This window comes from Moschus berezovskii, chromosome 6, assembly GCF_049115385.1.
Source record: "Moschus berezovskii isolate FMDL1 chromosome 6, NW_MosBer_1.0, whole genome shotgun sequence".
Taxonomy (NCBI): Eukaryota; Metazoa; Chordata; class Mammalia; order Artiodactyla; family Moschidae; genus Moschus; species Moschus berezovskii.
Window position 1 is genome coordinate 29,176,132 of NC_142465.1, and position 23,700 is coordinate 29,199,831.

General features: G+C 40.7%; 1 protein-coding gene across 1 annotated transcript in view; it reads right to left on the bottom strand.

Moving 5' to 3' along the window:
• Window positions 1-23,700, bottom strand: part of LOC129535967 (uncharacterized) — a 126,958-nt gene that overhangs the window by 38,896 nt on the left and 64,362 nt on the right. Inside the window, exons 11-14 of the mRNA XM_088836980.1 lie at window positions 22,483-22,705; window positions 10,343-10,637; window positions 3,003-3,119; window positions 583-708 (exon numbers count right to left, since the gene is read on the bottom strand). Coding sequence (XP_088693106.1) covers window positions 583-708; window positions 3,003-3,119; window positions 10,343-10,637; window positions 22,483-22,705 — 761 coding nt within the window. The remainder of the gene's footprint in view (window positions 1-582; window positions 709-3,002; window positions 3,120-10,342; window positions 10,638-22,482; window positions 22,706-23,700) is intronic.

A 23,700-nucleotide genomic window follows, 5' to 3' on the forward strand; every position in this document is an offset into this window, starting at 1 on the left:
TATTCCTCTGCCTTGTTCCTTCAGACCAACTCTTTTAAAGACTCCTGAAGCTGGCACTCAACTCACTTCCTGTGTTGTCCTTTTAAAATGAGGATGTGACCTGTTCCATAATTCCCTCTACTCTACCACATTACCATAACACACTACCATCATTTCCACTGATCACACTAAATCTTACCACAGTGTTTGTTGTTGCCTATCTAGTTCTCATTTTGAAGACAGGGATCATGTCCAGAATAGATAGAATAATGTAAAACCACAACATGGCAATCTGGAAATAACAGTCTACAAAGACAATCTTGTCCCTCTTCAGAGCCCTGGATAATGCACACCCAACATGCTAGCATGTTTGTATTAGAATAAGCAACATGGGTAAAGAATTGTTCCATCCCAATGCATTGAAGTAAACCGCTAAAATGAATTTTCAGCTGTTTACACAGTGCTCTTTACAAGCTTTCTGCCTTCATTGTCTATATTGTCAGGGAAATGCAGGTTAATTTATTACGGACAATCACATTCATTATCTGTACGGCTTTGCCCAAAGAAATCCAAGCCCAATGTGGTAACATCAGAACAATTTACCTCACATTTTCCCTTGAAAGATAAAGAAAACAGAATCATTCTGCCTTGCTCCTGAGGAAAGACAGAGCTTCCCCCAAGACTCTCAGAACTCCATATGGCTGCAATCTTTCCCAGAGTTTGCTGGCCCTGAGACAAAACACATTCATTTCAGATGGATCAATACTGTCACCCAGTGGACAGTCAGCTAAGCAGGTTGAGGCCTTTGCCTTGCTCTTGGCTTGAAAGCCAGAATTCTGACAGCCAGGAACTGAATAGGAACCTGCTTGCTTTAGGTGATCATGAGTAGTGGTTGACATTTTCTTACAGGAAACTGGAAGGACCCCAGCTGATAAGTCTTTGATTTGGATGTCACAGATGAATGCAGCTTGAGGAGGACATATATTTTCGTTGTGCTGGTGCTTTTTTTTTTTTTTTTTAAAGCCACCAGTAAATTTACAGGAAGCAGAGACTATAAACCAAACATGCAGTCTGCCAAGACTCATAGGATCAAACAGGCTTGCAGGAGTTGGGTGATATTTGATCACCTGCCAGGTCTGTGGGAAGACTTCCCTACCACAGAATAAGACTCATTGTTTATTGTTCACAGTGACAGGGATGTGTATTTTGAAAACTGAAAACAGATTTTTTTGTGTGTATGTTGGTTGAAATTTAAGGAAGGTACTCAATTTACTGTAGTGATATTAGTGGATGAGCTACCTCTGTTTTCTCTATTTAGTATATATCTCAAAACACAAGCGGAGAAGGCAATGGCAAGCCACTCCAGTACTCTTGCCTGGAAAATCCCATGGATGGAGGAGCCTGGTGGGCTGCAGTCCGTGTGGTCGCTAAGGGTCGGACACGACTGAGCGACTTCACTTTCACTTTTCACTTTCACACATTGGAGAAGGAAATGGCAACCCTCTCCAGTGCTCTTGCCTGGAGAATCCCAGGGATGGGGGAGCCTGGTGGGCTTCCGTCTATGGGGTCACACAGAGTCGGACACGACTGAAGTGACTTAGCAGCAGCAGCAGCAAAACACAAGTACAGATGCAGTCTCTGCCCCATCTCATTGGTCCTGAGTCTCTTTATCTTGTCTAAACTGTCATTTGAACACTTGCAACCAACTGGCTTACTTTCATATTAAGGTGACAGGGTGTTTGCCTATAAATATTAGTGTTATAATCATCCTGATTATTACAACAGCAGTCATATTTGTTACTCCTAAAATTCAACTTCTATAAAGTACCTCTAGACTAGCAGATGAAATCATGGTACACTTTTTAGCTATAAGGGTCCTGTGAGATCATCCAGGTTGTCGTTTCTCATTAAAATCAACTAAGGAAGCTTCTAAAAAGCACTGATATCCCAAATAGCCAGACAAGAGGGTGCTTATTGTGTGAATGTTTTAAGTTGAAATTCTAGAAAAGGCAAACCTAATCTATAGTGACAGTAAATCACAATAGTGACAATGATTGCCTGGAGATGAAAGGATTTATAGCTAGAGGGTCAAAGAAAACTTTTTGGAGTGATAGCAGTGTTTTCTTTCTTGATTATAGAAGTGGTTTCATGAATATCCACATTTGTCAAGTCATTGGGACTATACACTTTACAGTAAGTGCATTATATAGTATGTAAAATATATCATAATAAAGTTGATGTAAAGAAAATACTGATGCTGAGTCTCACCCACAGAAATTCTGATTTAATTATTCCAGGGTAAGGCCTAGAAATCATTATTTTTTCATGCACCTAAAGCATTGGTTGGGATTGAGAGCCAGTCCTCTCCTCTACCAGGTGAGAATAACACGGTATAATGGAAGACACAGGACTAAAAACCATATCTCTAGGTATTTTGCACCCCAAACCTTTACCTTTACTAATACTATTTCTCCTCTCTGGAATTTCTTTCTCCTCCTCTTTCTTACCTCTATCAGAATCCCTCCCACCTTTAGAGCCCAGCTCATATATAACCCTTTTCAGACTACAGCTCTCCCCACTGTACTAGAAGCTCCATGACAAGAGGGAATGGGGCTTTTTTATTTTTGTATCCTCAGTTCCCAATACTGTGCTTGGCACAGAGCTTTCAATAAACATTTGTTGAATTGAAAAATTGCTGGAAGGGAATTAACACTTACTATCTGATGTGCCAGGAATTGAAACAAGCAATTTATGCACATTATTTTACTAAATTTTAAAAATTTTATGAATTGGTTATCATTGCCCCCTTTGGTTACCTCAATGTTAAAAGATATCCAACTTTTAACTTCACTAGGGGTAATTATAAGGCAAAGATCTGCAGTCAAGGAAGTACCACAAAATGTTGTGATACAAGCTGATCCATTTCTGCATTCTTGTAGCATCTGTGCACTCTGTGAATTATCTCTAAGTCTGGCAAGCAACATATACAACAGTCAAAGAGTTATATATCTCAAAGAACATACCAAAAAAATTCCAGGGATGACATTGTGCCTTTGAACCAGAAGTGGACATTTGCTACTAGTAAATTTTGATGCAGTGATGATATTGTATTTCATCAACCGAAAGGCATCTGAACGACACTGAGAAAAGAAAAAGGGAAATTGTAAAGATATTGAAACCCAAGTAACAAATCTTTTGCTCTATTCATCAGTATTTGTATCTTTGAATCAGAAATTCTAGACTCCATCCCCACCTCTCAATTAGAAATGCCTTAATAAGTTCACCAGGCTTCCCAGGTGGCACAGTGGTAAAGAATATGTCTATCAAAACAGGACACATGGGTTCAATCTCTGGGTTGGGAAGATTCCCTGGAATGGGAAATGGCAACCCACTCCAGTATTCTTGCCTGGGAAATCCCAGGGACAGAGGAGCCTGAAGGCCTATAGTCTATGGAGTCAGAAAGAGTTGGACATGATTGAGTGACTGAGCACCCATCCATGCACGCACACATAAGCTCACCAAAGACCTCTCTGTATTGCCAAGCCCAGGGGACAATTTCATGTTTCTTTTATTACTTCACTGCTTCATGGCATTTAAAATTTTTGAATTGTACCTCTTTCTCTGTCTCCTGGATTTCTGTGGCCCCATTCTCTTCTGTTTTCTTCTGATTTCTCTGTCTTCCATCCTAGTCTTTATCGTGTACAACGTTTCTCTACTTGGCCTCTAAATTTCTACTGCACTAAAATCTCCATTCTTGCCTCTGACCATTCAGTGTCTTCACACACTCCTTGGGTAAGCCATACTTTAAAGCACTCTTCATGTCTACATCAAACATCTTCCAAAGTTAGTGCTCTACTCAGAGCCAGACCTGTAGGTTGAATTGCCTATTTCTTGATGTCTCCATTTTGATGTCATTTGGGGACCTCAACTCGGCATTTCCAACCTGAATTTTTCATCTTTTTCTTCAAATACTGTTATGGCAGATTGAAGATGGCTATCAGTCCTTTGCCCTGCCACTCCTCGAGTAATGGGAATCTCTTTCCACTCATCTGGGCTGGCTCAGTGGCATGCTTTAACCAACCGCATACTGTGTAACTTAAGAGATCTCCAGCTTGCATTTTCACCTCTTGGGATCCTCCTTTTCGAAGCACAGGCCCCATGCTGTGAGGAAATCTGAGAAGCCACGTGGAAAGGCCCTCTCGAGGAGGGCAGAGACCCCTGGCTCCCAAATGGCAGCAGCACTGCCTGCCAGCCTTGTGAAGGAGCCTGTTCTTGAGTCTACTGGCCGTCTTCATCCTGCCTCAATCAGTGCTACCTGAAGCACAGCCGAGCCAGTCATGAGCAAACACATGGCTGCTGTTTTAAGATTTCAGAGTTTCCGGGTGTTTTGCTACGCTGTGACAGAAAACAGACATTTCTTCTTCTCCTCCTGAATTCCCTCTCTCAACAAGGGGCACTGCTATCATTATAACTGTCCACATGAAAAGCTGAGTGACATCTTAAATTCTTCCCTCACTCAACAAATTAAATCTTAGAGAGTTTTGCTTCTAATTCACACTCATACTCAGCATCCTTTTTCAACCCCACTGTCCTGGCAGATTATTTCTCACCTGGTCAAATGTATTCATAGTAACAGTGAAAAGTGAAAGTGAAATCGCTCAGTCGTGTCCGACTCTTTGCGTCACCAGGCTCCTCTGTCCATGGGATTTTCCAGGCAAGAGTACTGGAGTGGGTTGCCATTTCCTTCTCCAGGGGATCTTCCCGACCCAGGGATCGAACCCAGGTCTCCCACATTGTAGGCAGATGCTTTACCATCTGAGCCACTAGGGGTGTCATCATAGTAACAGGCCTCCCTGTTACTTTGACATTTTCTGGATTGTTTTTTCAAAATGATCCTTCTAAAATTAAAAAAAAAAAAGTCTTCATATTAACTTCTCTGCTTAAAATCCTTTAATGAATCCTTCTACTTTTCAAGGAGAGTTCAAATTCCTTATCAAATCTCACAGTCTGTTGTTTGTGAACCTCTAGTTGCTAGCTCCTTCAACATGCACCCCTTAATACTGATTTATTTCCAGTCTTCCAAATTCATCTTCCAATTTCCTATCCTCTTGCCTTCCAACATGCATTATTCCAACATGCCTTCCAAAACACAGTTTGTGGGAGATGTTCTCTGTCCAGTTAATTCTTCTTGGTGCTATAAGACGCTTCTTGCCTGAATGTTCTGTTCGTACTTCTGACCAAGCACTCAGTTCACTGTGTTGTGATTGTCTGTTCTCTGGATTGTCTTTTCCTAGTGGATAATATCAAAGTCTAATTCATTTTTCTATCACATACTCCTACCAGTTCTTATCACATGCTCCAGCATTTGTAGAGCTCAGGGAATGTTCAAGTGTCAAAAGTGCTCACTGGGGACTTGCCTGGTGGTCCAGCGGTTGAGAATCTGCCTTGCAGAGTGGGGGATGTGAATTCTGTCCCTGGTTGGGGAACTAAAATCCCAGATGCCTCAGAGCAGCTAGAGAGCCCATACACAGCAGTGAAAGATCTTGCTTGCTTCGGCTAGTAAAGAGTGCTCCTTGGACTGATTGCTGTTGTTGCTCAGTCACTCAGTCTTGTCCAACTCTGCGACCCCATGGACAGCCCCAAGTAGATATTACTAGTATTTTGAACTTATTTCTTCATTTCTAAAAGGGTTTAGCCAGGGATGGCTCCTTTTATCAACTTCATTGGCCTCCCCAATTCCTGCTGGGTATACATACAAAGCCCCTTCCATATCGCCTGCCCCTACAAGCCCAAGCATATATTCCTGAAGTGCTAAAAACGAACCGTTCCTCCCAATCCATTCACCTCACTCAATTTCACTCTTGCTTCCCTTAGCTGCTGATTTTCCTACTCCATGCTGCTATGCAGCATGCCACAGTGCTTATGAGCACAGGTCCTAGAGTAAGACTGCCTGATCTGAACCTCAGACCCACCACCTTCTGAGTAAAAAGTGGACAGATAAATAACTGTCCTTTGTCTTAATTACTGACCTGCGCTCAATAGACGCCTATGCAGAGAATCAGCTATTTAGGGTTCTTTTGAGAATTTAATAATATATTAGATAAACAGTGGTTGCAACATAGTAAGCACTCAATAAATATTTTCTCTCTTAAGCTCATCTTGACTTTGCCATTTCTGATCATTTCAGCAAATATTTACTGTCTATTAGTTGCCAGACATACGGTGTGGGATGGTCAGGCACTGGCTACCCCGAGGATATCAGAGCCTTTGGGTTTGATGCACATTGTTGTCATTCCAGTGAGGAGCTGAACTCCTGACTACTCTTGCTCTCTCATCAGCTTGTCTTGTCTGTCTCTTCAGGGGAGACCTAGCTCAGTTCAAAAGTAAATAGTTTAAGAAGCCCCTTCCATAGGGCCAAAAAAGAATTTGCAGTGACAATATGCCCTCATGGGCTTCACAAATGGTGCAGTGGTAAAGAATCCACCTGCCAATGCAAGATACAAGAGACACAGTTTCGATCCCTGGGTTGGGAAGATACCCTGGAGCAGGAAATTGCAACCCAATCCAGTGTTCTTGCTTAGAAAATTCCATGGACAGAGAAGCTTTGCGGGCTACAATCCATAAGATTGCAAAGAGTAGAGCACAGCTAAGCACGCACATACACACATACTGCCATATCTGGCCTTCAGGCTGAAGAGTCATTTACTCACTCATCAGTCCATTTATTCATTTGATAAACATGTTTCAAGTGTTAATCAATCCTTAGGTCCTGTGATAGCCATTGGGGCTCTAATGTGAATAAGACATGATCCTGCCATCCAGAAGCTTCCAGCTGGTAGGCAGTGGACTCCAGCAGACTCTGTGGTTCAGGCCACCCTTCTGAGAGCTTTGTCTGTACCCTGGATGCTTCCACCAGCATATCCAGTGAATTCCCACTGCTGTTCAGCTTCCATGTACAGCTTCAGCAATTTCAGCACTATGCAGGGAACTCTACCAGGTCCCTGGTTAGGTGGAACTGTAGAGAATGAAGGCCAGACAACTCTTTTTGAGGAGACTGGGATTCTCAGGTGAATTTCCTGTGTTTTATAACCATCTCTACTCTTATGAGTATTCCCTTCACTGTCACTGGTATGGGATCGTTTTTTTCCTTTTTATGAGCTAAAACAGAATCTACTTTTTGGAAGCATAAGGTACATAGCCAGTAATGCCCAGATTCTCTTTCTTTACCATCCAAACTTACAAACTTTCATGTCACCTCCCTGCAAGGTTACTCTCAACTCTGCTGGACAAAATAATACTTCCTTAGCCAAATTTACATTTTAAATTTGTTGTTTACACTCTGCCTTTTTAGCAAAAACCTGAGATGGTTTATAGGAGGTAAATATAGCCTAAAAAAATCATAAATTATAAAAATTACAATGAGAAGATTTTAATATAAACAGAAGCTCTAGATTCAAAAAGAAGAAATGGATTTTAGATAAGTGGTCCATAAGTTCTTACTGTATTGTTATGATTCAGTATAAAACTTTGCTCTGTATTTTCAAGCAAAGTGAAAACAGAAACTCAGTTGGGCACCAAAAACCTCATTACCAGGAAAGAAGAAACCAACCAGATCCTCAAAGGAAATAAAACTTTTCTAGCTTCTCATTCAAAGAGACAATTTTCACACTTCGTTTCAATTCTAGGACATCAAACTTGTAGCAAATAATAGAATATCCCTCAGAAGAAGCTCAGAGCATATTCAGGGCAACATCCCAAAAGGCATCTCATTGAAAGTAGTTCCACAAGGGGCCACATGGCCCAAGCCCTCAGCTTTCACATGCTTCAGCCTGATGAAGAACAAGACCTGGGCTCTCAACAGTTCTGTAAAGCATCCCCCAGGGCTATAACTGGGGCTGGGATCATGAACGGACCAGGCAGGGCTGGAAAAGCCCTGTGGAAGAGACCCTCAATGTCACACAAAGAAACCTGTATTGGACTCTAAAAGAAATCCTTAGAGGGTTTTAAGCAGAAGATGATGCGTGATCAGATATGAAAAAGAACACCTTTTGATGTGTCGGAAATATCAGAACAATCGAGAGGAGAAGTAGGAAACTCTTTCAGGGAGTCCACTGGAGAAAATCAAAGTCTGAGATAAGCAGAAGCTTTGGGATTGAGATGAAGGAATAAATAGGGGGGAAAAAAGTCACAATAATAGAATGAATAAGATTTAGAGACTTACTGGCAGAATAAGAAAAACAAATATCGTATATTAAAGCATATATGTGGAATCTAGAAAAATGGTACTGATGAACCTGTTTGCAGGGAAAGAATGGAGATGCAGACATTGAGAACAGACTCATGGACACAGGCAGGGAAGGAGAGGGTGGGATGAAGTGAGAAAGTAGCATTGACATATATGTACAATTATGTGTAAAAGAGCTACCTAGTGGGAAGTTGCTAAATAACACAGGGAGCCGAGCCTAGTGTTCTATGATGACCTGGAGGGGAGGGAGGCTCAAGATGGAGGGGAGATATACATGTATAATTATGACTGATTCACCTTGTTGTACAGCAGAAACCAACACAACATTGTAAAGCAATTTTCCTCCAATTAAAATGTAAATTTAAAAAATGACCACATAGAAATATAAAAAATAAATTAAGTTGTTAAACACTGGGGGAAAAAACAAGCTTTAGAGATTTATTAAATGAGTTGAGGGTAAAGGCTATCATGTAGAAGATGTTTCATTAGTGCCTTCTCAGACCAACTTTTAGTGGCTATTTGAAATATAACCACAAATAAGAGTTAGGGCCCAGTCCAAGCTCAGCTGAAAATAATGGATTAGTAATGTCTGCAATGTATGCAGAATAGGAGCATGTTGGTATGACTGGTATTTACCATTCTTATTCTCTGACAGAGGAAACACAAAAGTGTACTGTGTGTTTTAAAATGTGCACACTATATAATTCCGGATATGCAGGCATGCATGCTAAGTTGCTTCAGTTGTGTCCAGCTCTTTTATCCTAAATAAACTAAGCCTCTGTCCATGGTATTCTCCAGGCACGAATACTGGAGTGGGTTGCCATGACCTCCTCCAGGGATAATGCTATGTATATGAGAATTTAAAACAGAAAAAGCTAATTTATTGTGATAGAAGTCAGATAGTGGTTACCTGGGATGATTAGGTGGTAGAATATTGACTGAGAAGGGGCAAGGGGGAGCTTTTTCAGGTCTGTAAATACTCTATATCTTGATCTGAGTGGTGATTTTATAGGTGTATATACAAGTGAAAGTTCATTCATCTACATATCCTTAAGATTTCTGACCTTTGTTATAGGAAGGCCATACCTCAATTTAGAAATATGGAGGAAAAACTCCTTCCATGATCCTCAAATAGGCAAAACAGTACGTCAAGGCTGTATATTGTCACCATGCTTATTTAACTCATATGCAGAGTACATCATGAGAAATGCTGAGCTGGATGAAGCACAAGCTGGAATCAAGATTGCCGGGAGAAATATCAATAACCTCAGATATGCAGATGACACCACCCTTATGGCAGAAAGTAAAGAAGAACTAAAGAGCCCCTTGATGAAAGTGAAAGAGGAGAGTGAAAAAGTTGACTTAAAGCTCAACATTAAGAAAACAAAGATCACAGCATCCAGTCCCATCACTTCATGGCAAATAGGGAAACAGTGGAAACAGTGTCAGACTCTATTTTGGGGGGCTCCAAAATCACTGCAGATGGTGACTGCAGCCATGAAATTAAGACGCTTGCTCCTTGGAAGAAAAACTATGACCAACCTAGACAGCATATTAAAAAGCAGAGACATTACTTTGTCAACAAAGGTCCGTCTAGTCAAGGCTATGGTTTTTCCAGTGGTCATGTATGGATGTGAGAGTTAGACTATAAAGAAAGCTGAGCACGGAAGAATTGATGCTTTTGAACTGTGATGCTGGAGAAGACTCTTGAGAGTCCCTTGGACTGCAAGGAGATCCAACCAGTCTATCCTAAAGGAGATCAGGGCTGATGCTGAAGCTGAAACTCCAATACTTTGGCCACCTAATGCGAAGAACTGACTCATTGGAAAAGACCCTGATGCTGCAAAAGATTGAAGGTGGGAGGAGAAGGGGACAACAGAGGATGAGATGGCTGGATGGCATCACCAACTCGATGGACATGAGTTTGGGAAAACTCCGGGAGTTGGTGATGGACAGGGAGGCCTGGCATGCCGCAGTCCATGGGGTTGCAAAGAGTCGGACACGACTGAGCAATTGAACTGAACTGAATGATCCTTTGTGTGGCTGAGGAAATATATGAAGATATAACATGCAAGTAAACATTATTATACAGTTTGCCTTTATACACATGATACTCACCTGAATACAAGGCATGCTTCTATGTCTATTCAGTCTCCTATACAGTTTGGCCATTTCTTTCATAGTCTTGTCCTTTTCCTTAGCTGAGAACACATAGACTATAATGATCTGATCCACAGAGGACAGCTGGTCAAATATTAGGTGATCATATTCCAGGTCTGTCACTTCAGGGATTTGGTAAGTGCTACATTGGCATTTGTTCCTTTCATTCCCACACAGTGTCCATCTTAGGACCACAGGACAAACCAGTTGGGAGGCAAACCATGCATCCTTGTTCTCAATGGGGAGAGGAAGCCTAGAAATGCAATGGTTGAAATCATGTTTAAAGTATTGAAAGGAGAGAAAAAATATATCTTTTAAAAACACCAAAGTATCAAAGTGGCTACTTTAGTAAAGGAAAGAAATTTAATTCTGGACAGAATTCTGTTTGCCATCATACTAAAATACTTGTCGATACACTAAAAGAGTTCAATGTAATTTTTTTTTTTCGGCTATATAGGCCCCTAGGTTTCTGAAACCAAGCTGCATATTCAGAGCAGTTTAACAGTGTAAGAAGACTGTTGGTCCATAAAATATTTACTTTATTTCCTCTTAGAAATGGGGAAACTGAGACTTAGAAAATTCAATAATTTGACCAAAACCACACAAGTAGTAATGGAAAGGGTTGGAACTAGAACCAGTGTGTATTCTTTTCTATTATGGTCCTGCTTTCTCACTGACTCCTGAAGATGAAGTGCCCGTGGCATGGTCCTGTGTTGATTTACATATATTACTAGAGAGGATATGCCGAGAGGCTCAGATGATAAAGAATCTGCCTGCAGTGCAGGAGATCCAGGTTTGGTTTGATCCCTAGGTTGGGAAGATCCCCTGGAGAAGGGAATAGCTACCCACTCCAGTATTGTTGCCTGGAGAATTCTGTGGACAGAGGTGCCTGAAGGGCTACAATCCATGGGGTTACAAAGAGTCAGACATGGCTAAGGGACTAACACTTTCACATGCAGATGATACCAGCCTAATGGCAGAAAGTGAAGAGAAGCCTCTTGATGAGGGTGAAATAGGAGAGTGAAAAAACAGGCTTAAAACTCAATATTCAAAAAATGAAGATCATGGCATCTGGTCCCATCACTTCATGGCAAATAGATGGGAAAAAACGGAAACGGTGACAGATTTTATTTTCCTGGTCTCCAAAATCACTGTGGACAGTGACTGCAGTCACAAAATTAAAAGACTCTTGCTTCTTGGAAGAAAAGGTATGACAAACCTTGCTGTTGTTGTTCAGTTGCTAAGTCGTGTCCTAGTCTTTATGACCCCTTTGAACTACAGCATTAGATAGCTTATTAAAAAGCAGAGACATCACTTTGCCAACAAAGGTCCATCTAGTCAAAGCTATGGTTTTTCCAGTGGCCATGTATGGATATGAGAGTTGAACCATAAAGAAAACTGAGTGCCAAAGAATTGATGCTTTCAAATTGTGGTGCTGGAGAAAACTCTTGAGAGTCCCTTGGACTGCAAGGAAATCAAATCAGTCAATCCCAGTGAAAATCAACCCTGAATATACATTGAAAGGACTTATGCTAAAGCTGAAGCTTCAGTCCTTTGGCTACCTGATGAGAAGAGCCAACTCACTGGAAAAGACCCTGATACTGGGAAAGACTGAGGGCAGGAGGAGAAGGGGATGACAGAAGATGAGATGGTTGAATGGCATCACTGCCTCTAAGGCACCTGGGCTGTGGAAGGAATGATGAATATTAAATAAAATTGGGGTCCTATTAGGAAGGGTGAAGATGGAAATGATTCTTGGTTATTCAGTTAGAAAAATGTTCACAGATGTCCACCACAAATGTAATGATTTAAAATGTGCACTTGCTGAAACAATTAGAAACAAAGCATGGAAAGTTAGGGAAAGGACTTCCCTGATAGTACAGTGGATAAGAATCTGTCTACCAACGCAGGGAACACGGGTTCAATCCCTGGTCCAGGAAAATTCCACATGTTTTGGAGCAGTTAAGCCAATGCACCACAACTTCTGACCTCACTTGCTGCAACTACTGAAGCCCCAGTGCCTAGAGCTTGTGCTCCACAAGAGAAGCCACTGCAATGAGAAGCCTGTGCACCACAAGGAAGAGCAGCCCCTGCTCACCTCCGCTAGAGAAAGTCTGTGCACAGCAACAAAGATCCAGTGCAACCCTCCAAAAACTTAAATAAATAAATCATTAAAAAAAATCAATTGATCATATTTAAAAAATTTAGGGAAAGGACATATTAATACCTGATTGTGAACTGTCACTCATACAGATCACTCTAGTGGGTAAAACTCTGTGCTTATGTGCTCCTCATACTGTGGCTGATTTCATTTCTTTCGTCAAATAGCATTTACGTAGACAGTGCTCAAAGATCTGTAACTGAATCAGTTCAGTTCAGTCGCTCAGTCGTGTCCGACTCTTTGCGACCCCATGAATCACAGCACACCAGGCCTTCCTGTCCATCACCAACTCCCGGAGTTCACTCATACTCATGTCCATTGAGTTGGTGATGCCATCCAGCCATTTTATCCTCTGTCATCCCCTTCTCCTCCCACCCCCAATCCTTCCCAGCATCAGGGTCTTTTCCAATGAGTCAACTCTTCGCATCAGGTGGCCAAAGTATTGGAGTTTCAGCTTCAGCATCAGTCCTTCCAATGAACACCCAGGATTGATCTCCTTTAGAATGGACTGGTTGGATCTCCTTGTAGTCCAAGGGACTCTCAAGAGTCTTCTCCAGCACCACAGTTCAAAAGCATCAATTCTTCAGCGATCAGCTTTCTTCACAGTCCAACTCTCACATCCATACATGACCATGGGAAAAACCATAGCCTTGACTAGACAGACCTTTGTTGGCAAAGTAATGTTTCTACTTTTTAATATGCTATCTAGGTTGGTCATAACTTTCCTTCCAAGGAGTAAGCATCTTTTAATTTCATGGCTTCAATCACCGTCTGCAGTGATTTTGGAGCCAAAAAAAATGAAGTCTGACACTGTTTCCACTGTTTCCCCATCTATTTCCCATGAAGTGATGGGACCAGATGCCATGATCTTAGTTTTCTGAATGTTGAGCTTTAAGCCAACTTTTTCACTCTCCTCTTTCACTTTCATCAAGAGGCCTTTGAGTTCCTCTTCACTTTCTGCTATAAGGGTGGTGTCATCTGCATATCTGAGGTTATTGATATTTCTCCCGGCAATCTTGATTCCAGCTTGTGCTTCTTCCAGCCCAGCGTTCCTCTTGATGTACTCTGCATAGAAGTTAAATAAGCAAGGTGACAATATACAGCCTTGACGCACTCCTTTTCCTATTTGGAACCAGTCTTTTGTTCCACTTCCAGTTCTAACTGTTGCTTCCTGACCTGCATACAGGTTTCTCAAGAGGCAGGTCAGGTGGTCTGGTATTCCCATCTCTTTCAGAATTTTCCAGAGTTTATTGTGACCCACACAGTCAAAGGCTTTGGCATAGTCAATAAAGCAGAAATATATGTTTTTCTAGAACTCTCTTGCTTTTTCCATGATCCAGCGGATGTTGGCAATTTGATCTCTGGTTCCTTTGCGTTTTCTAAAACCAGCTTGAACATCTGGAAGTTCACGGTTCACATATTGCTGAAGCCTGGCTTGGAGAATTTTGAGCATTACTTTACTAGCATGTGAGATGAGTGCATACTTGTTTTAATTTATAGACTGCTATAGCCTTTAACAGTCTTCTGTAAAAAATCCTGCACTATATTGCACAGATGTTACTGGTTTTCTTCATTCTGATTTTATGAGTAGAATGTGGACTTTAAAAATTCTGTTCTTATTCTTTGGAGCATGTTACATACCTCCTAATAGGATGGATAGTTCTGAAAACAAAGGGCTGTTTAAACTTGCTCCTATAGTTCAACTTCATCAATGGTGACTGTGAACCATTATAAAGAATGTAGCAACTTGCTTGTGTCTAAAAGGAGAAATTGGAACTGGAAGGTGTATTACATGGGGACTTCATGGGCTTAATTAATCTAAAACTAAATCTTAGTGTGTTTGCACATCTGTTCATTTTTTTCAGCATTTTGAGACATCCAAGAAATACTTTATTACTAGCATTTTCTTTTATTTTTTTTTAATTTTTATTGGAGGCTAATTATTTTACAATATTATATTGGTTGGTTTTGCCATACATTGGAGAAGGAAATGGCAAGCCACTCCAGTACTCTTGCCTAGAAAATCCATGGATGGAGCAGCCTGGTAGGCTGCAGTCCGTGGGGTCGCTAAGGGTCAGACACGACTGAGCAACTTCACTTTCACTTTTCACTTTCACACATTGGAGAAGGAAATGGCAACCCACTCCAGTGTTCTTGCCTGGAGAATCCCAGGGATGGGGGAGCCTGGTGGGCTTCCGTCTGTGGGGTCGCACAGAGTCAGACACGACTGAAGTGACTTAGCAGCAGCAGCAGCAGCCATACATTGACATGAATCCGCCCCGGGTGTACATGAGTTCTCCCTCCCACCTCCCTCCTCCCCTTATCCTCCCTCTGGGTCATCCCCGCATACCAGCCCCCAGCATCCTGTAACATGCATCGACCCTGAACTGGCGATTTGTTTCACATATGATAATATACATGTTTGAATGCCATTCTCCCAAACCATCCCACCCTCACCCTCTCCCACAGAGTCCCAAAGACTGTTCTATACATCTGTGTCTCTTTTGCTGTCTTGTATACAGGGTTATCATTTCCATCTTTCTAAATTCCATATATATGCGTTAGTATATTGTATTGGTGTTTTTCTTTCTGGCTTACTTCACTCTGTATAATAGGCTCTAGTTTCATCCACCTCATTAGAACTGGTTCAAATGCATTCTTTTTAATGGCTGAGTAATACTCCATTGTGTATATGTACCAAAGCTTTCTTATCCATTCATCTGCAGATGGACATCTAGGTTGCTTCCATGTCCTGGCTATTATAAACAGTGCTGCAATGAACATTGGAGTACATGTGTCTCTTTCAATTCTGGTTTCCTCGGGGTGTATGCCCAGCAGTGCGATTGCTGGATCATATGGCAGTTCTATTTCCAGTTTTTTGAGGAATCGCCACACTGTTCTCCATAGTGGCTGTACTAGTTTGCATTCCCACCAACAGTGTAAGAGGGTTCCCTTTTCTCCACACCCTCTCCAGCATTTATTGCATGTAGACTTTTGGATAGCAGCCATTCTGACTGGTGTGAAATGGTATCTCATTGTGGTTTTGATTTGCATTTCTCTGATTATGAGGGATGTTGAGCATTTTTTCATGTGTTTGTTAGCCATCTTTATGTTTGCTTTAGAGAAATGTCTGTTTAGTTCTTTGGCCCATTTTTTGATTGGGTCATTTATTTTTCTGGAATTGAGCTGCAGGAGCTGCTTGTACATTTTGGAGATTAATCCTTTATCAGTTGCTTCATTTGCTATTATTTTCTCCCATTCTGAAGGCTGTCTTTTCACCTTGCTTATAGTTTCCTTTGCTGTGCAGAAGCTTTTGATTTTAATTAGGTCCCATTTGTTTATTTTTGCTTTTATTTCCAATATTCTTGGAGGTGGGTCTTGGAGGATCCTGCTGTGATTTATGTCAGAGAGTGTTTTGCCTACGTTCTCCTCTAGGAGTTTTATAGTTTCTGGGCTTACATTTAGCTCTCTAATCCATTTTGAGTTTATTTTGGTGTATGGTGTTAGGAAGTGTTCTAGTTTCATTCTTTTACAAGTGGCTGACCAGTTTTCCCAGCACCACTTGTTAAAGAGACTGTCTTTTCTCCATTTTATATTCTTGCCTCCTTTGTCAAAGATAAGGTGTCCATAGGTGCGTGGATTTATCTCTGGGCTTTCTATTTTGTTCCATTGATCTATATTTCTGTCTTTATGCCAGTACCATACTGTCTTGATGACTGTGGCTTTGTAGTAGAGCCTGAAGTCAGGCAGGTTAATTCCCCCAGTTCCATTTTTCTTCCTCAAGATTGCTTTGGCTATTCGAGGTTTTTTGTATTTCCATACAAATTGTGAGATTATTTGTTCTAGTTCTGTGAAAAATACCGTTCATAGCTTGATAGGGATTGCATTGAATGTATAAATTACTTTGGGTAGTATACTCATTTTTACAATATTTATTCTTCTAATCCACGAACACGGTATATTTCTCCATCTATTAGTGTCCTCTGATTACTTTCACTAGTGTTTTATAGTTTTCTATGTACAAGTCTTTTGTTTCCTTAGGTAGATATATTCCTAAGTATTTAATTTTCATTGCAACAGTGGATGGAATAGTTTCTTTAATTTCTCTTTCTATTTTCTCATTATTAGTGTATAGGAATGCAAGTGATTTCTGTGTGTTGATTTTATATCCTGTGACTTTACTGTATTCATTGATTAGCTCTAGTAGTTTTCTGGTAGAGTCTTTAGGGCTTTCTGTGCAGAGGATCATGTCATCAGCGAACAGTGAAAGTTTTACTTCTTCTTTTCCAATTTGTATTCCTTTTATGTCTTTTTCTCCTCTGATCGCTGTAGCCAAAACTTCCAGAACTATGTTGAATAGTAGTGGTGAGAGTGGACACCCTTGTCTTGTTCCTGACTTTAGGGGAAATGCTTTCAGTTTTTCACCATTGAGGATAATGTTTGCTGTGGGTTTGTCATATATAGCTTTTATTATGTTGAGATATGTCCCTTCTATTCCCACTTTCTGGAGAGTTTTTATCATAAATGGATGTTGAATTTTGTCAAAGGCTTTCTCTGCATCTATTGAGATAATCATATGATTTTTATTTTTCAGTTTGTTAATGTGGTGTATTATGTTGATTGATTTGCGGATATTGAAGAATCCTTGCATTCCTGGGATAAAGCCCACTTAGTCATGATGTATGATCTTCTTAATGTGTTGTTGGATTCTGATTGCTAGAATTTTGTTAAGGATTTTTGCATCTATGTTCATCAGTGATATTGGCCTGTAGTTTTCTTTTTTTGTGGGATCTTTACCAGGTTTTGGGATTAGGGTGATGGTGGCCTCATAGAATGAGTTTGGAAGTTTCCCTTCCTCAGCAATTTTCTGGAAGAGTTTGAGTAGAATAGGTGTTAGCTCTTCTCTAAATTTTTGGTAGAATTCAGCTGTGAAGCCGTCTGGACCTGGGCTTTTGTTTGCTGGAAGATTTCTGATTATACTCTCTAGTTCTGTGCTTGTGATGGTTCTATTCAGATTTTCTATTTCTTCCTGGTTCAGTTCTGGAAAGTTGCACTTTTCTAGGAATTTGTCCATTTCTTCCAAGTTATTCATTTTATTGCCATATAATTGCTGATAGTATTCTCTAATAATCCTTTGTATTTCTGTGTTGTCGGTTGTGATCTCTCCATTTTCATTTCTAATTTTATTGATTTGGTTCTTCTCCCTTTGTTTCTTGATGAGTCTGGCTAATGGTTTGTCAATTTTATTTACCTTCTCAAAGAACCAGCTTTTGGCTTTGTTGATTTTTGCTATGGTCTCTTTTGTTTCTTTGGCATTTATCTCTGCCCTAATTTTTACAATTTCTTTCCTTCTACTGACCCTGGGGTTCTTCATTTCTTCCTTTTCTAGTTGCTTTAGATGTAGAGTCAGGTTATTTAGTTGACTTTTTTCTTGTTTCTTGAGGTGTGCCTGTATTGCTATGAACTTCCCCCTTAGCACTGCTTTTACAGTGTCCCAGAGGTTTTGGGTTGTTGTGTTTTCATTTTCATTCATTTCTATGCATATTTTGATTTCTCTTTTGATTTCTTCTATGATTTGTTCATTATTCAGCAGCGTGTTGTTCAGCCTCCATATGTTGGCATTTTTAATGGTTTTTCTCCCATAACTGAGATCTAATCTTACTGCATTGCGGTCAGAAAAGATGCTTGGAATGATTTCAATTTTTTTTGAATTTACCAAGGCTAGATTTATGGCCCAGGCTGTGATCTATCCTGGAAAAGGTTCCGTGTGTGCTTGTGAAAAAGGTGAAATTCATTGTTTTGGGGTGAAATGTCCTATAGATATCTATTAGGTCTAACTGGTCTATTGTATCATTTAAAGTTTGTGTTTCCTTGTTAATTTTCTGTTTAGTTGATCTATCCATAGATGTAAGTGGGGTATTAAAATCTCCCACTATTATTGCATTGTTGTTAATTTCCCCTTTCATACTTGTTAGTAATTGTCTTACATATTGTGGTGCTCCTATGTTGGGTGCATAAATATTTATAATTTTCCTGTGCATTAACCTCTAAATGTGAAAAGTTACTGAGCTTCTTTTTAAATACATGAATTTTAAAAATTAATGTAGATGCATTTTCTGTCTGTTCACTGCTCTTCTCTGATGTATACAATAAACTTGCATATAGAGGGTTGCATCAAAATATTAACTTCAAATGTGCATCATGACAAATACAGAGAATGAATATGAATTTCTTAAGCACACAACAAAACAGTATGTATCTCTCACTAAGAGGCTGAACAATCTTAAAAGAAATCAACCCTGAATATTCACTGGAGGGACTGATACTAAAGCTGAAGCTCCCATACTTTGGCCATTTGATGCGAACAACCCACTCACTGAAAAAGACATTGAGGCTGGGAAAGACTGAGGAGAAGGGGATGACAGAGGATGAGATGGTTGGATAGCATCACCGACTCAGTGGACATGAATCTGAGCAAACCCCAGGAGACAGTGAAGGGCAGGGAAGCCCATGGGGTCGCAGAGAGTCAGAAACAACTTAGCAACAGAAAAACAAGAGGCTGAATATTACATTAACAGTTTTATATTGGGGAGTGGGTGGTAGACACAGTGCTAAAAACTTGATCTGTATTATCTCACTTAATCCTTTCACAGTCTTGTGAAATATTTATTATCCCCATTAAAGAAACAGAATCTTTGAGAGGTACTTGACTGCTGAAGATCTCACAGCTAGTATACTCTGCTAGCATGTTATCAGGACCTTATGCCAGATGTCAGCCTGTCCTCTGTGCAGGATTTGACTGGCAGCTGAACTAGAACATGGAACCCATACAAGACAGTGATTGCGTGTAAGATGGGTTTTCTCATGCATGGAGCTTATTTCTAATCCATGGGCTAGGTGAATACTAAATTAGGTAGATGCTGTGTTAGGTGAAGCCTTTCTGCTTTCTAAATTCAAGATTCAGAGTCCAACTGTGGATTTAAAAGTTTCAGTTAAGGTTTGCAGAAATAAAGGACTCCCTTATTGGATTGATATTCATCGCTTCAAATGTCTGCAACTTGTATAGCTGAACTATAAAAATAATGCTACATTTCACATGAAATGATTGGGTTTTAACTTCTTTCAACAAACTTGAAAGCCATTTAATTTACTTTTAAAATTTATTTTTATTTAGCTGTGTCAGGTCTTAGTTGAGGTATGAAGGATCTTTACTTGTGGCATGTGGGATCTAGTTCCCTGACCAGGGATTGAACCCTGACCCCCTGCATTGGAAGCACAGAGTCTTAGCCACTGGAACACCATGGAAATCATTTGAAAGCCATTTTAGCTCTAAAATACATGTGCCTACATGCTTTCTCATTGCAGATTTTAAAGGATTTGGTTAGTTTTGTTATTTGCTCCCAGGCCTCACCTAGTGTCAAGGCCCTCCATGAGCTGGCTCCAACCCTGCCTATCCCATCTTCTACACTTTGAGCATCAGTAAAACCAAACTGCTTAGCTCCTGGTGCTTTGCCTGTACTGCCCCTCCATCATGCCTCTGCTCTACTGCTTGCTTGCTCTGTCTTTGGGGGTGGGAAGGGCATGGTAGGATTATTGTTACCCCTTAGGTGTGTCATGGATGTTAAATGACTTCTTGGGAGAACAGTGTTTAGCATGGTACTTGCTGCTGCTGCTGCTAAGTCACTTCAGTTGTGTCCGACTCTGTGTGACCCCATAGATGGAAGCCCACCAGGCTCCCCCGTCCCTGGGATTCTCCAGGCAAGAACACTGGAGTGGGTTGCCATTTCCTTCTCCAATGTGTGAAAGTAAAAAGTGAAAGTGAAGTCGCTCAGTTGTGTCCGACCCTTAGCGACCCCACGGACCGCAGCCTACCAGGCTGCTCCATCCATGGGATTCTCTAGGCAAGAGTACTGGAGTGGTTTGCCATTGCCTTCTCAGTGTATAGTAAATGCCCAGTAAATGTTAACTGTCCCTGACATGACCAATATTATCAGTGTTCTTACTACTCATCTCTCTACATGGATTACCCATCCCTCCCTGCCTGCATATGCAAATTCTCCTCATCACTCAAGATTCTACTCAAAGGCTCCCTTGTTGCTGTTGTTCAGTCACTCAGTCATGTCCGGCTCTTTGCGACCTCATGGACTGCAGCACGCCAGGCTTCCCTGTCTTTCACTGTCTCCCAGAGTTTGCTCAAACTCAGGTTCACTGAGTTGATGATGCCACAAATCCTTTAAAATTTTTTTCTCCCTCCTCAAAACTTCTTCAGCATTTCACTTCTATACAACTCCAATAGCACTTTCTTCTTTATTTTCCATTGATTAATAGTATACATTCTTAATCTCTCTTTGCAGACTTGAAGCCCTTGGAGGGCAAGGACTGCGTCTGTATTTCTGGCTGTGACTGTATCTCCGTGGATGGCAGATAACAGTTATTGGTTTAAGAAGTCATTCCATGGCCAAGGGTTTGGTAGCACTGCTTGTTTAGCAGCATTATCTGCTGACAATGCTTCAGATACTAGGAACATTGCCCTCGTTGCATTTACCGCTTTTCTAAAAATTCATTTTCTTCACCAAATATTACTGAAACAATATTAAGATTGGTAGTTCTAGGGATTCTCAGGTCCTGGAAGTCTTGGCAGATGTCGGCCCATCTGGTTTGCTGTGCATGTGGTGGGAGGAACCAAGGCATCTCCTCTGGCTTCCAAATGCTGCCACCTCAGGGTGGATTCCAATGTAGAGATCAACCACTCTTCCCACCACTGCTCCCCTTCCCCATGCCTTCCAGACCTGTAGGAAGATGACACTAGGGCTTTCTCTGCCTGAGGGAGGAAGCACTGCTGTTTGTAGCTACTCCCACAGATACAAATGCATAAAGAACTTGGCTTTTTATGCTAAGAAAACAAGAATATATTTCTTTTGAGAGGATTACATGAGACGGCAAGGGAAGCAATAACTCCTGGCCCTCATTTACCATTACCAGAGTCAGATTTTTTTTAAATTAATTAATTTTTTAAATTGAAGGATAATTGCCTTACATAATTTTGTTGTTTTCTGTCAAACCTCAACATGAATCAACCAAAAGTATACATATATCCCCTCCCTTTTGAACCTCCCTCCCATCTCCCTCCCCATCCCACCCCTCTAGGTTGATACAGAACCCCTGTTTGAGTTTCCTGAGCCATACAGCAAATTCCCATTGGCTATCTATTTTGCATATGGTAATGTAAGTTTCCATGTTCCTCTCCATACATCTCACCCTCTCCTCCCCGCTTCCCATGTCCATAAGGTTGTTCTCTATGTCTGTTTCTCCATTGCTGTCCTGCAAATAAATTCTTTGGTATCATCTTTCTAGATTCCATATATATGCATTAGTATATGATATTTATATTTCTCTTTCTGACTTACTTCACTCTGTATAATAGACACTAGGTTCATCCACCCCATTAGAACTGCAGAGTCAGAAATTTCTGACATACAATCAGTGTTCACCGAAGAGGTAAAAACAGAATCTTGATTCCTAATTAATTCAAATTCCTTCTTCTAAATGGACAGCCTCTTGGGAAGCAGATTGTAGAGAACTCAAATGATTGAATGTATGTTTGTCTCAGTTTTTTAAAATCTTTTGGCCATACCATGGGTCATGTGGGATCTTAGTCCTCCCACCAGGGGTCAAATTCATGCACCCTGCATTGCAAGCACAGAACCTTAACCACTGGACCACCAGGAAAGTCCTGTCCCAGTTTTAAGAAAGATTTTTCACTGACAGCATGTAAGTGGCCACACCTTAACTCAGTCTGCTTAGAGAACTCTTACATGAAGCAACTGAACAGCAGGCTTTGCTTAGCATTTGTAGGTGGACTGAATGAGATATTCGTCTAAAGCTCTTTCAAATGTAAGCTGAACCATGAATTATTAAGACAAATGAAGCTGGTTACCTGAAAGGTGGATGGCTGGCTGGGGTCTTCTGAATTTGATGGAAAGGCAAAGGCTTAAACATACCCTTTAGTTTTAGGAAGGTATTTTGGTATTGAAGATATTCCTTCTTCTCATTGCTTTCCTTTGTACTTTGTTTCAAAGGAAATTTTGCTGTTGAGATTCTTCTTCTGACCACTTTTTGTGGAAACTTGGGCAGTTTGCAAATATGTTGGGTTTCTAATCCTGAAACATAAACAGAATATACTTTACTGCTTGGTGAACCTAGGTCACTATAGGTGGAGCTATATGGACTAAGTAGGCTGAAATAATCTGGACACTCATTCACCTGTTTACAGAATTGTCTTTCTGTTGGTTCTTTTATTTTAAATGCACTATGCGGTCTGTTCAGAGAATATATAGCGTCTATGTAATAAACAAAGAAAAATTTTAGATTATCAACAGATCTGATCCATAGGAGAGATTGTACTTATCTTGTGCCAGGTAATATGCTAAGTACTGTAAATAAATAATCCCACTGAATGAAGTACCTTCATGAGGTACTATTATTTTTATGACATCACAGGTAAGTCCAAGTCCACTCAGCTAGAAAGAGGCAGAACCAGGCTTTGAGCATAGCTATTTAATTCTGAAAGTTGCACCATATGATTAGACATAGTGCTTTACAAATTTTTTTTATCAAATAAAAAATTGTAGACTATAAACCCCTATATATAAGAGATCATTATCATAGAAATATGATGTAAAAAGAAAGTATGATGTATTTGTATGGCACACAGTGGTAAAATTACTAGGCTCCTTGCAGGTGGAATCAACAATCTGAGGGGCTCATTCACCCCAGCCCAGCTGGCTGCCTGAGGACTGAGGGGTTCTATTTTTCAATTTCTGTGTTAAACGTCTGTGCCACATCCTTTGGGGAACTCTGGTATATACTACATGTGTGTGCATGCTAAGGTGCTTCAGTTGTGTCTGACTCTTTGAGACTCCATGGACTGTAGCCCACCAGGCCCCTCTGTCCATGGGATTCTCTAGGCAAGAATACTGGAGTGGGTTGCCATGCCCTCCTCCAGGGGATCTTCCCAGTCCAGGGATCGAACCCACATCTCTTATGTCTCCTATTGGCAAGCAGGTTCTTTACCACTAGTGCCACATGGGAAGCCTACTATATTCCACAGTAGGTAGCAAATTACCTCCTCAAATGGAGAAGCTTGCCTTTTAGA